This window comes from Rhinolophus sinicus, chromosome 1 (assembly GCF_057876585.1).
Source record: "Rhinolophus sinicus isolate RSI-liver-muscle chromosome 1, RSI-T2T, whole genome shotgun sequence".
Taxonomy (NCBI): Eukaryota; Metazoa; Chordata; class Mammalia; order Chiroptera; family Rhinolophidae; genus Rhinolophus; species Rhinolophus sinicus.
This window is the reverse complement of record NC_142501.1, coordinates 35872419-35886258: the sequence shown is the minus strand read 5'-3', so window position 1 is coordinate 35886258 and position 13840 is coordinate 35872419. Positions and strand designations below refer to the sequence as shown.

At 36.9% G+C, this 13840-nt stretch overlaps 1 protein-coding gene across 9 annotated transcripts in view; it reads left to right on the top strand.

Annotated features, from left to right (window-relative positions):
• The window catches only part of ABCC9 (ATP binding cassette subfamily C member 9), a 107781-nt gene that overhangs the window by 71256 nt on the left and 22685 nt on the right, over nt 1-13840 (top strand). For all 9 annotated transcript variants that reach the window (XM_074325936.2, XM_074325939.2, XM_074325938.2 and 6 more), the window contains 2 exons: nt 3163-3255; nt 7779-7881. In XM_074325936.2, the coding sequence (XP_074182037.1) occupies nt 3163-3255; nt 7779-7881 (196 nt within the window). The remainder of the gene's footprint in view (nt 1-3162; nt 3256-7778; nt 7882-13840) is intronic.

Sequence of the window (13840 nt, the reverse complement as noted above, 5' to 3'; positions counted from 1 at the left end):
AAAAAACACACTAGAAATAAAAAAAAACACGTTAAAAAGATAAATCAGAACGGTGACTATGAAAGCAGATAATCTTGACTGTCTGAAGAGAGTGTTGTAAATTTAAGAGACTGGAAATTTTCAGATTGGAACATTAAACATGCAATTGAGTATCCAGCCAAATCACTAAAAGATAGCCATGAATTTTAAATTCTTCTATTAATATAGTATTTGTCATTTGCTGAGATGTTGAACATTTAAATGAAGCCAGTCATTTTGAAATTTCCAGTTTAACTTTGAAGCCCTGCTATAAATTGTTCAGTAAATGTTAAATCATTACAATAATCACATTATTTCAACAAACACTAATAAGCATTTACTGTGTTGCAAATAATTTGATATGCCATGTGGCAGATAAAGAAATAAGCATGACATCAACGTGATAAGAATTTGTTGTCAAGAAACAGACTCTTGGAAAGATAAAACATATATAAAGTAACTCTCACATGTGAATTAAGTACTGGAATAGGAAGACAGATATTGAGTTTATTCAATAAACTAAAAATATTTTATAGGACTTGAGTGCAGGGAAGATGAAGAAAACTCAGGGAAGGTAACAAGAAAAAGCAAGATTATAGTTGGGAGCCTCTGAATACATCATACAACATTTCTTAATTTAAAAAGTATAGTTGTTTCTCCGTCACGGCTATGAATTAGGTAGGGCCCTTCAAATGTTAGGGATCTATATTAAATCTGAGTGCTTTTTCTTCCCCAACCTCATCCCCTTTTCTTATAGCAAACTTGGACCAAAAGGGAGAGAGTAGCTATCACATTCATTCTTTCAATTTTTTTGGTGTTATTGTTGATGATGCTTGCTAAAGGGACAAAAATGTTTAATTACTTCATTTCTGCTGGCTGTTTCCAAATCTACCCTTGCCTTCTCACCACTAAATTAAACAATCATGTCTTATTTCATTCAATCACATACTTATTTGGGCCTATTTTTGCCTTTTAGCAATACAAATTGAGTGCAAAGTGTAGGCAAATGGTCCTAGTCCATTATTTTGAATTATGAATTCTGTTCATTGTAAGTATGGTTAACCTGTTATCACTGGTAATAAGCAACTAAAATACAGAAAGGAATGACCATTTTTGAAGAATTAACATTGCTAATAGATTATAAGCCAGTCTTATTTGAAATCTCACAGATTAAAAAACAGCTCTTCTAGATGTTGAGGCTCTGAAGGACACAGCCATTTTGGAAAGCTCAAGCAAATGAACTGACTATTTTATAAACACCGAAGAACATTCAAACAGGGTGATGTGCTACAGGAAATGCCACGATATTTTGAATATCTGAAATCAATGTGTAGTTAGCTCTGTACGTAAGTGTTTTCCTACTTACAAGAATACAAGATCAAGCTGTACCCTCACCTTTTTGGTTTCGCAAAATACAGTTCTATAAACAAAGGTATCTCCTCCCTAATTTTTATCCTTCACTACAAACCTCAATGTAGTGACCACCTGTTGCTTGTGTCAAAGTTACAAATAGCCACTTAGTTTTGTTTAAAAATAGCAGACTAGTCACATTGCTTCATATTCATTCTCCTCTGCTCTCTCATCCCTTCCCCTCATCTGCAGTTTCTGAAATAACCAAATCCATTTTAAAAATTCAAAAAAGACTTTGCATTTGTTTGTGAGACTACACAGGAAGCCCAGAATGTCCTAAATTGATTGTTGAAGATTATATGGAACAGTGGAATCAGTTCATTTGAAGCGAATGTCAGTGTTGCTACTCTAATTCCCTCCACCTCAAAGACCTATAGAAAGGCAGAAAATAAGACTGAAAAGAAAAAAAAAAGGAAAGAAAGAAAGAAAAAAAAAGTAGTGTTTTGAAAACTGTGGTATAACTCTAAGCCGATCTTCTAGAAATGCTAGCCTATGTGGTTTTAAGAAAAGTTGTCAGGAGTATGCATCTTTATGAAAAGGGAGAGATTCAAGCATTGGTCCACCAAACATTCATTAAACATTTTTAAGAAAGGAAAAAAAAAACTGTATTAAAATTGTAATGAAATGAATGACGCTAGCATTCATTTGATTCAGGCCATCTTTTGAGCGAACGTCATACTACACATTGCCACATAATTCAATTCAACTTCGAAAAGTAATACATAGATAACATCTCTTAAAATGTGTATACATTTTTTTGTCACCCCTGGTAAAAATTCCTTGGAGGACCTGTGACTAGAAGTTCCATGAAGTCAAGGATACAATCTCATTACTGCCAAAGCCAAACTTACTATCTTTTTCTCCAAATACCTTTATTCTGGGTCCCCCACCCTGGTAAATAGCCCTGTCATTTTCCAAGTGTGCAAGCCATATTTGACTCTTCTCTCTTATTCACCTTCACAACTATTTTATTGTAGTGGTTTAGAAAGCTATGTCTAGTAAACTGTCTTATAGTCCTCCCCTTATTTTAAATCTCACCAGCATCACACTAATTCAGAACTTTAAAAATGTCTCTTATATAGACTATCCTAACCCACTCATTCATTCTTTCATCCTTTACACTGTCTCACAAGTAATGTTGCTTAAGCACAGCTCTGATCATTTTATTTCTAGTCTTCAGTGATTTTTTCCCCGCTAACCCAGGATCCTCTACAATTGAGTCCCACCTCTCCTTTATGTAGCCTTTTCCCTTCTACACCCCCAAAGGATTCTGGGAACCAGCTAGATGGAACTTGCCAGATTCTTTAGTCTTCTGTGCTTGCTCTTGTGTGTTCCCTTAGCTGGAATGCACTACTTCTTGTCTGTTTGGTTGAAGCCCGCCTTATGTTTAAGGTTTGGCCTAAATTCCACATGCTCAAAAAATATATACGAGTATATTACCCATCTCCTACACATGAATTATTGCCCATTTTTTTGTGTCGTCATAACAGTTTACTTTAGCTGTTATACAAAGCTGGTATTTTTGTACAACACATTACATTCAGCCTGGACCTATATTCATTATGTGCCATCTTTCTATTCCTCTTTAGACTGTAAGTTGTTGAAGTTTTTGTTAATTGGGTGCGAGAGGAATATAGTTACAATGACAAATAATAACCTTAATTTAGAACGAACATGGTGGTCTTTGAGCCTGAAGGCATTTGAAGTTTATTTTTACGCTTCTCTGTATTCTAGGGACCTCCAGGAGCTTGATGATAGTACCCAGCTCCCTCTGCTTTGCCACTTCTCAGAAACAGCTGAAGGACTCACCACTATCCGGGCATTTAGGTGAGTAAACATGTTTTCATTTTGTTGATTACGCAATTATATTATCAACAAATATTTATCTACAAATAATCATAATCGCTACCATTTTTTTGGATACACACTGTGTCTGTGGCAGTGTTCTAAATTAGAAGTAAGGAAATTAGGCAATAAATGAGCAGTGTTAGAGTTTAATCACCTGACATTTTAACAAGAATAAAGAAAGAATGAAGCACCACACTGGAAAGATACTAGCTGTGTGATTTAGACCAGACTTTTAAATTCCCTAGACTCATTTTCCTCACCTGTGAAATGGCAAAATCGATTTTGGCTTTTAGGGTCATTGAACTAATTGATATAATGCATATAATGCATGAACCACAGTGACTAGCAAAGAGGCACCCCAAAAAACAAGTTAAAAATGTATTAATAACAAAAAATATTATTATTCCAGAGTTATTTTAGGACTTAATCAGTTTTATTTTAATGTTGGTAAACAGAATAATATCCCAAGCTTTTGATAAAAAAATTTTAATACTCTTTTAATGTTGGTAAACAGAATAATATCCCAAGCTTTTGATAAAAAAATTTTAATACTCAAAAAAATTTTTTAACACTCAAAGAATTTTTTTAACACTCAAAAAAATTACTTGGTCCTGTTATCCCTGTTCAAGTAAATCAGAAAAGAAGTTTACATCACTGAATATTTCATTTAATCTAGAAAATTCACATCTTAATTAAAGTATTATATCTTTCTTTAACCCCAAATGCAAATGTGTATTGATTTTAATCAGGGATTTTTATAACCTAAGAAATATTTATATTATTGTATACATAATTGAGTCAAAAAATATAATATAAAGATACAACCATCCATAACATGTATCCCAGAATTTCTACATCAATCTAGATAGGTTTCATCACGAAGCATTCATGTGTTCTGCAGTGGTATGTTTTCCCATCACAGTGTGCAATGTCTTTTATTAGCTGTGACTAAACTATTGATTGATATTGAATGTAGATATTAAGACAAAATTTATATTTAATAGTCACCAGCATAAGTATACCACATTAAAGTTTACGTTTTTCACCAAACAAATCTTTTCAAGTGAGTCTAGTTAAGTATTGAACACATGCGAGGCACTCCTCTTGCTGTGTCTGTATAAAGACTACAAAGACATGGCCCTTCATTTCCACCTGAGACAAATGCCACAAAGAAAATGGATAGGATAACATGGTAGGTGGGGGGCAAGCCGTGGATTCAGGCCAGCTGGTAGGTGGATCAGCAGGAAGTTGATGGGTTCAACATATAGCAGCCTGTATTTTCTCCCTGAAGAACAAGGTGAGGTTATTTTCTGACAGTAATGAGGACTAGAACCAGGTAAAGCATCTTGGAGAAAATTCAGATGGTGTAGAATGAAAGAGGAACTTGACCAAGAGTCAAGGGTTAGATTTTTCATTTGCTGCCTTCAATAAACACATGAGCAGAATTTAGCATGACTATTTCTAATTTTACCTCAGGAAAATTCTGGTGTTAACCTTCAAGGCTTGAATTATAATCAAAAGAGACAAAAGACAACCCAACTTTTATGTAAAAGTACCTGAGTCCTGCTCAGTCAGATTTAGATCTTCCAGGGTTCATTTTAAAAGTAAATATTAAATACCACAACAATCAGCATTTTTAAACTAGAGGAAATTTTAAAATGTGTGGATGATTCTGCAACCATGAGTAAAATTCTAGAATCATTACATTTGGTACTTGTAGTGGAGAATCAAACGTATTTTTTTCCATCCACTTCTTCCTTTCTTTCAGGCTACCCCGAGTCCCCAGAGTCTTTAGCTCTTTTGGAACGTTAGTATTTACTGATTAGGCTGCTTTTCCTCCCCTGCATTCAGAGTTCGTGGTGTACTCACATGCGGCAGTCAACTCCCTCAAGTAGTTTACCATGAAAGTATCACAGTTAAATTAGACTGAGATTTCAGTGACCTTTCCTATTATTTTTCGTCTGACAGAATAAAGGTCTAAGAATGCTCAGAAGATGAGCTGGATGTGGATAAAAAGATACAGACTGAGTGTGTCAAAGTTTCCATTAGGAAAACAGAAGGTTTCTTGCCAAATAGAAACACACAGAAAGAATGTTCACTGCATTTCCACCCCTCCCCTCTCATTGCTGTTTCAGATGGTTGCCAACTCCATTTACAAACTCTGTAAGAGTGTATCTGAAACAATATCCTAAAACTAAAGGAAGAGTAAGAAGAGTCCCAGACAAAACACTTTGTCAGAATGAAGTGTTTGATGTTCATCTCAAATGTAGCCACTGGCTTTGGTCCAACTGGCACCACCTCCAGTCTCTCCACTACCACAGTTCTTCTAGGGAGAGGACCCTATCTTGAGCCGATGAACATTTTGAGTTTTCTCGTTTCTGTGTCTTTGCTCTTGTTGTTTCCCCTACTTCCAATGCTTTGTCCTCCCTTGTTCACCTGAAAAATTTAGCTCATCCCTTAAAACCTCACTCGGACAGTCCTCCAAGTCCTCTTGTGAAACCTTGCTTAATTATTCTTTTCTCACTTCCCTCCACCCCATCCCCTGCCATCGAGATCCTCTGGTCAGTATAAATCATCCCCTTCCTTTATGTTTCTGTAGCATTTTGTACATAGGGCCATTATTACCATCTTCTGTGTTGTACCATCCTTACTTGTTAATACCTTGTTTACCTCCTTCACAAACAGTGGGCTTCTCAAGGGCAGATGTTATGTACTGTTCATATGTATATTCTAATGTCTCACTTAGAGTTGGTGCCACCTACATGTTCTGAAGAACTGAATGAATATCTGCCTAACATTGCAAGTAGAGAAAGAATGGCCCTTACGTCGATGTATCTCTTTACAGTTCGTATCCACTATCTCAGTAAATCCTATGACCCTGTGAACCATCCTATCTTTTAAGTATTCACTGCATTTATCTCTAAAAGAGTCATCACAAGGGTAGGCACATTCCTAGGACTTCTCAGACTTGTCCCAGTGTGTCGTCGTTGAGCACAGGTCCTCCTGTGCCATGCATTCGGGTCAAGGCAACATAACTCAAAGTGAGGTCATTATTTGGCTCTGATTGCTGACTCCTTTGATTATTTTAGATCAGATGTTACTGTCTGACTCAGCTATCTGATTTATCGGGTTGGGCATATTGGAGTGATCAGATCGATTGGACAGATATCAAGTATCTGCTTTATACTGGCCTGTATGGATGGTTTCACGGGCCAAGTGAACACCCCACCCAGACTTCTTCATTCTTTGACATAGAGATGGTTTAGTATAAAGTTTTATAAATTGATTTGAACATTTTGGGGGACTTGGGACCGTCTTTTATCAGACAGGAATCAGTGCTGGGCTGCCAGAGGAAATTTGGCTATTCCTTACAAACATGACATGTAGACAGGTCTGTGTGAGACCAGCCATGGCTCCAGAGTTCGAAACCACATTTTGATTTGGCATTTCCTACAACCTTCAAACAGTTATTTTGATTATATTCTCAAGCTTTCCATTGTTTCTGTTATTCAGGGAGAATAGCTAAAAAATGAAAAGGACTATTTTTGTGATTTAGAAAAGATTTATCACCAGGTAGCCTGAGTTACTATAAGAGTAGCTCATGTCCTCAAATGGATAAGGTTTTTGTTAGAAGTTTCCTTTATAACACAGGTTACACAAAATTTGATCAGATTATGTTGTTCACCAAGAATGACCTTAATTTGGTCAGGCATTAATATCTCTAAACTGTATGTGTCGTATAACCCTGTACGTATTAGGTTGGTGCAAAAGTGATTGTAGTTTAAAAGGTTAAAAACATTTGCAAAAACCGCAATTACTTTTGCACCAACCTAATGCTATAGACTAAGGGTTCCTTTCACACAATGACCATCCTTACAAGTAGTTTAGAACTTTGAGGTACAAGATATCATGTTTTACTTGCATAATTCTTTTAAGGATATCAGCCATCTCAAAGGACCCCTATCTTCTATTTCATGTCACCTCAGTTTCCTTTTTTGGTTTCCAGAAATATCAGGCAAAAAGAATATATATTTCCTACAAATGCATAGTTTCCTGTCTTCCTTGGTTCTCATCAAGCACCTCCCACCCAACTCTAACTGCGCCATCTGAAAAAGTAAAATAAATGCCATAAAACGAAGTAGGGTATTTTGCATTTTTGTACAACGTATTCTGGTTTGTGTAAGGCCCTTGCAAAATAGGTCATACCTTGTTTCTATGACTACAATAATTATGTGGAAATTTAAGAAATGATCATTAATAATACTTTGTCATCAGAAAGATTGCTTTTCATAGCAAAGGTCTGAGAAATGAAGGAAACACTGGACATACCTTTTCTACGAAGAGTACCGCTGGCCTTTATTTTGAAGTAGGAGTCATTTACCAGTCATTTCATCCCATAAGTTTGTCATTCTGTTGAGTAAATAGTGCAGTAGTAAGTGTGATTGTTTTTTATTATTTCTTTCACTGTGTGGCTAACATTATAATATTTTTGTTTTCTGTAGGCATGAAACCAGATTTAAGCAACGTATGCTGGAATTGACAGACACAAACAACATTGCCTACTTATTTCTCTCAGCTGCCAACAGATGGCTAGAGGTCAGAACGGTACGTTCATTTCATGATTTCGAAACGTAAACCAAACAGAGAAGAGGCCTGATGCAAAGAGGGAGACAGTTGTAAAAATTAGTCTTCCACTGAGGCTCAGCATTAACTTCACATTTTCTGGACTTTAAAAATAGCTCAGGTTTGTTTATGTTACAGATGAAATTTGTCATAATGTTTTAGCTAATGGCAAGACAAATAGCCCAAAAAGCAAAAATTCATTTTGTGTTCATTAGGCTCTAGATTACATAAGTTAATGGAATGGCAAATATTTGTGTAACTTTACGTTTTCTTGAAAAGAGCAAATTTGACAAGTGAACAGATGTACTCATTTCCTCCACTGAACTGACAGCCCTGGAAGAAATGGTGACTTTCTATGTTTTAAGCCAGTGGAGGATCATATTAACACAAAATGTAAAACACTGCCATTAATCATCTACTGCCTTCTTCTGTCCTGTATGAAGTAGGAGAATGGACATAAGCCCTGGCATTTACACACTTGGTCTAGCAAGTTAATTAAATTATTTGAGTTTCTCATCTATAAAACAGAAGTAAGATTATGTGCCTCATGTGGATATTAGGATAAAAATAATAATAAAAGTCTCCTAGCAAATGCATTCAACAAATGCCTTTTAAATGGATGGATGGATGGATGGATGGATGGATGGATGGATGGATGGATGGATGGATAAGTGAATGAAAACAATACCTGCCCTGATAAGTGGTTCATAGGCCAATCAGCTAGAGTATGAAGCAGGAGATAGATAGACACAAGTTCCAGCAGGGAAGGGCATATACAGTTGACCCTTGAACAACAGAGGTTTGAACTGTGTGGGTCAACTTATGTGTGTATTTTTTTCAATAAATACTATAAGTGCATTTCCTCTTTCTTATGATTTTCTTAATAACATTTCCTTTTCTCTAACTTATTTATTGTAATAATACAATAAATAGGTGTTAATTGACTGTTTATATTTTCAGTAAGACTTCCTCCAGTCAACAGGAGGCTATTAATAGTTAAGCTTTGGGGGGAGTCAAAAGTTATATGTAGATTTTCAACTGTGTGGAAGGTTGACACCCCTAACCCCTGCAATGTTCCAGGGTCAACTGTAGTTGGCATACTGGTCTGTATAATCTGCATTGTGAGTAAGCTAATTTGGTGGTAGTGATGAATTGTCTGTAATGTTTTCTTTTTTTTTTAAATATCCATTTGTAAAAGGGAAAAGGAGGTTTATTTGTACTATTGTAATAATCTCACTTCTACTGATTAAATATCCCTACCATAGGCAGGCTTTCTTTAAAAACTCAACAAACCAGAGACGACACATGAAGGAGCCCAAGTTAAAATCTAAATTGTTGATGGATAGATACAGATTGAGATTGAATTCTGCCCCCTCCCTTGAGATTTAGTTGTTAAAATCTGAATTGTTGATGGATGGATACAGATTGAGATTGAATTCTGCTCCCTCCCATGAGATTTAATTGTCATGATTTCTCAGTAGTTTACAGAGATTATCTACCACTATATTAGTTATTATGTATAAACTATTCGGAATGTAACACAATTATATTTCACAAATTTTGGATAGAAGCATTGCTTGTTGATGAGAAATTCTTTCCAGGTAACCGTAGGGGCTGGGCAAAATGTCTTCTGAATTACCTATAGGTAACATAAAGGCTGATGAAGTATTGCTTAAGATTTATAACAAAACCCAAATATTATTCCTGATACTAGCCAGATCCTAAATCTTTGTTTAAAGCTTCTGTTTGTTTATTTGCTTAAACCTGTTTTCTCTAAGGAAAAAAAGTCGTATCTGAATAACAGAATTAATGATGAAATAGCTTAATGAAAGAATGTTCCAAAATCATAAGGGAAAAATGTCAGTAGTTATTTTTGTATATGATTTTCCAAAACTTGAAAATCAAGTATGTTTTTTAGGGGGCAAGTGTGTTTACTTTGGACTTGAGGTGAATGTCTCATTTGACTCCTGTTTTTGCTCTTTAGCACTTCCTACTGTCAGGTTAATGGGCAAGTATTTAACAAGAATCTTCAAGCAAACCATATGTTCTGTTCTCATAGCCAGAACACGAGATATTAGAACCTTCAGACTGCCAAGAAAGGAAAGGTCAGGAAAAATTAGAAAGGAACAGCAGCCAGATTCAGAATGAGTTAGTTTAGTTTGACTCACAACCCACTACTTTAACCCCCAAATGAAAGGCAGACAGACATACCCGAATATTAAAAGAATTCTAGTTCTACTTGGCGAAACCTAAAGAAAATACTGATATTTTCAGCAAGAAGTGCACAATCTGCCATTCATTCTGTTACCTATAATACCTTTGTATTGTCTTGTCTTTGTTTTCTTTGTATTGTAATTTTTCCAAGATTTGCTATCTTGTCTCATTACCAGAACTCTCCCTTAAACCAATAATAATTAAAAAAAAAAAGTGATGAAATCCTTTGCTTCTATCTCTGATGAGTAAAGGTAAATTTTGGTGAGAAACTTGTTGATTTATTGCAAACTTTTAGGCATATCTGCTAACAAAAGTCAAGATCCAAAGTTCTTTGTGTAGGATTTGTCTTCATCAATTCCATTTATGTGACAGTAAATTTATGTGGGTATGTGTACACACACACTCGCACACATCTCTAAACAAACCCAGGAATACAACTTAAGAACAGTCAGATTCACTCTCTTTCTGTGCATTGAGAATTTTTATTAGAGCAAGAATAATTGGAATATTAGATTAAAATACTTGTTTTAATATTTATATGTAAATGCTATAACCTAAGAACATCTACCACAGTAGGAGTATTAAATAAATTTAGTAGATGACTGCTATTAGGAAATAACCTTTCTCCTAACTGCACACATATAAATGATCTCATTGCTATTGTGCTCCTGTGGAAGTGTTCACATCACTGGAGACACAATTTCAGTTTGAAATTAATGAATCTTGTATCAGAAATATGAATGTTGAGATACAGGACCTCAGAGACTAGGGTGTGAACTGCTTTCTGAATCCAACAGCTGGACATATTCTGCCTTGTAAGTCATTTAAAAAAAATAAGTAATGAAAACTTTTATTTGGCCCAGTGAATCTGCATTGATCTTATCCACAGTATTAACACCACCCCCTTTGCCACATTACTCAGTAAATTAACAAAAATACCTGCTTATAGAAAATATTCTTGTGCTTCCAGAGCAGAAACACAACCAAAATGGTACAAGGAGGGTTGAGGTATTGGGCATGCTTCAGAAGAGGCGAGCAGGATTTCTTGACAACAGGTCTACAAATTTGATCACCTCTAATTCATGGACTCATAATCACTTTAATGGAGAGAAAGAGAAGAAATGCATCATAGCTTTATGTGGCTATTTTTCTCTTCCCTTTCTATCCCCAATTCTAACTTTCCAAAGCATGCTATTGAATTCTATGGGCAGAAAATCTCAAGGAGAAGGAAAAGAGGGAAAGCAGAGTAGAAACAGCTTTTGTTGAATTTGGGGAGATCCCTGAGCCCCTTCCAAGTTTTATTTATTACCTAATTTATTTATTTTTTACTATGTGGCTTTCACTTATTTTCTGGTGCTGTTCAGTACGAGTTAAGACAGTCACAAGTTATTCCCTTTCTCTGGGTAAACAGTTTTCCCTATGGAAGATTTAGCCCTGCCCATCTTATTCATTGTGAATTGGGAAAAAATATAAAGGTCAAACACACTCAAATCAAAAACGGACAAGAGTCTAAAAGAATAAAATAATTCGGTGGGTGGAAAAGTAGCTAGTCTTGTGACCACCCAGGTTGCTTTGGCAACAGAAGGGGTTGTTGTTCCTCTGGGTGCCAAGTGGAGTGGGCCCCAGTTCTGTGCAGTGTGTCACTGTGTTCTAACCTTTGCATGCTGCTTACGTTGTTTTGTTCAGCACAGAGTTTTCTCTTCAATCCCTCTGCACTAAACAGTTCCAGTTCTCTGGCATCGATGTTTCCATTTGCAAAGATTGTGTAACTCTATCTAATGGCTGTCTTTCCAAGGCTTTGTCTTGCTGTGTGGTGAAAGGATAAAAGAAAATTCACATCAGGAAGCCAAAAAAAAAAAAAAAGAGGTCTCCAGAATCAACAGGCTAAAGTGAAAATGGTCTTGAGGGCGCGCTTGCACGAGAGTATATTTTCTGAAACAGCACCGAGCTTTTTTCTGTGTTCCTAACTCCATGATAAACAGGTGTGCCTTGACCTTGTAATTTGGAGGCCCTAATATATTCTCCCAGACACTCAGTGGTCTCATAGACTTCTGATGGCTACACGAAGAAAGAGGTTGTGTTGCTGTTAACTAATTGCAAGTCTGTTTTAGGGAAAATAAAAAATTTCATTATCATTTCATATACAGATAGATGTCGTGGAATCACTAGAAATCTGGCAAGAGGCCTTGCTTTTGACATAGGATTCAAAGGCTTTCCTTCTGGAGGGGAGAATTGAATTCACAAACTTGATAGAAGTTATAATTTATCACTATACAGATGAAAATTCCTGTGGTTAGGCCCTCATTGATTGAGTGGGTAATTCACATATATAGTAGCTTCTATTTTCTAAATTGAATCTCATTCCATTGTACTCTTTTGACCATAGGTATTTTTTCATTGAATTGATAGGTTAGAATGTGTAAGGCCTTCGCCCACAAAGAAGTGCTGCTGGTGATCCTTAAGTATTTGCATTCCCATGTGTGCATTATTCAGACCATCTGCTGCTGCTTTATCAGTTTATTGCCTTTAAGCCATTTTGCAGAGAATAGGAAAGAAGATGTAACTGTAGGGTTACTTTGTAATCCATTGTGGGGACAGAGCCCCAGAAAGTAGTTTCCAGGCTCTCGGCCTCACATAGACAGGTGCTGGCTCAGGTAGTAAATGGCCATCAACTGTGATTGCATGGCCATCAGCTGTGGCTAGTTGGCTGTCAGCTGTAACCAGTGAGCCATTGGCCACTAATATAACTGCTGTGGCTAGGCTAGCAGAAAAATGGGGGCTAGCAAGAAGATGGTGGCTGAGCTAGCAAGAGCGGATTGCAGAGAGGTGGATGCCGCCAGCGAGAATATAGTGGTATGACTCCCCTACCTATGGCTCCGTGGGTGTTCCTTTTTGGCCTCACCATGTTCTGCGTTCTTATGTGGTGAGCGTTAGCAGACACCCTGCAGGCCTCCCTGCACGACATCCATTAAACTTACTGTCATGCAGGGAGTCATGCGGGGTCTCTGCTCCAGCTCCCCACATAAGAATGCAGGATATGGTGAGGCCAAAAAGGAACACCCACGGAGCCATAGATGGGGGAGTCATACCACTATATTCTGGCTGGCAGCTGGGTTGGAGAAACAGGAAACAGAAGCCACACAATTCTCAACCCTCACTGCGCTGCTTGCTAGCTCAGCCACCATCTTCTTGCTAGTCCCCATTTTTTTGCTAGCGTAACCACAGCAGTTATATTAGTGGCCAATGGCTCACCGGTTACAGCTGACGGCCAACTAGCCACAGCTGATGGCCATCCAGTCACAGTTGATGGCCATTTACTACCTGAGCCAGCACCTGCCTATGTGAGGCCGAGAGCCTGGAAACTGTTTTCTGGGGCTGTGTCCCCACACTTATTAAGTTTAATGGTAAAGGAAATGGAAAATGGGGAGCTAACACATCCCCTTACATTATCTGTCAATTTCATGTTTCTGCACTCCTGTACTATTTGAAGAGAAGTGATTGGAATTTAGTGATTTTGCTATGAACTGTCTTGATAAACATTGGGCACAAAGGATCTTCCTTATTTCTGCAGCTCAAGGTAAAATTCTGATCAAATGCCTCCAAAATTTTTCCATTGCCTTAGAAAAAACATTTTTGAGCAGTGGTAGTAACCCAGGAGTAGTAACCCAGCTCTCTAGAGCTAGAACGTATCTAATTGGTATAACTAAAAGACAACATGAATAACGCT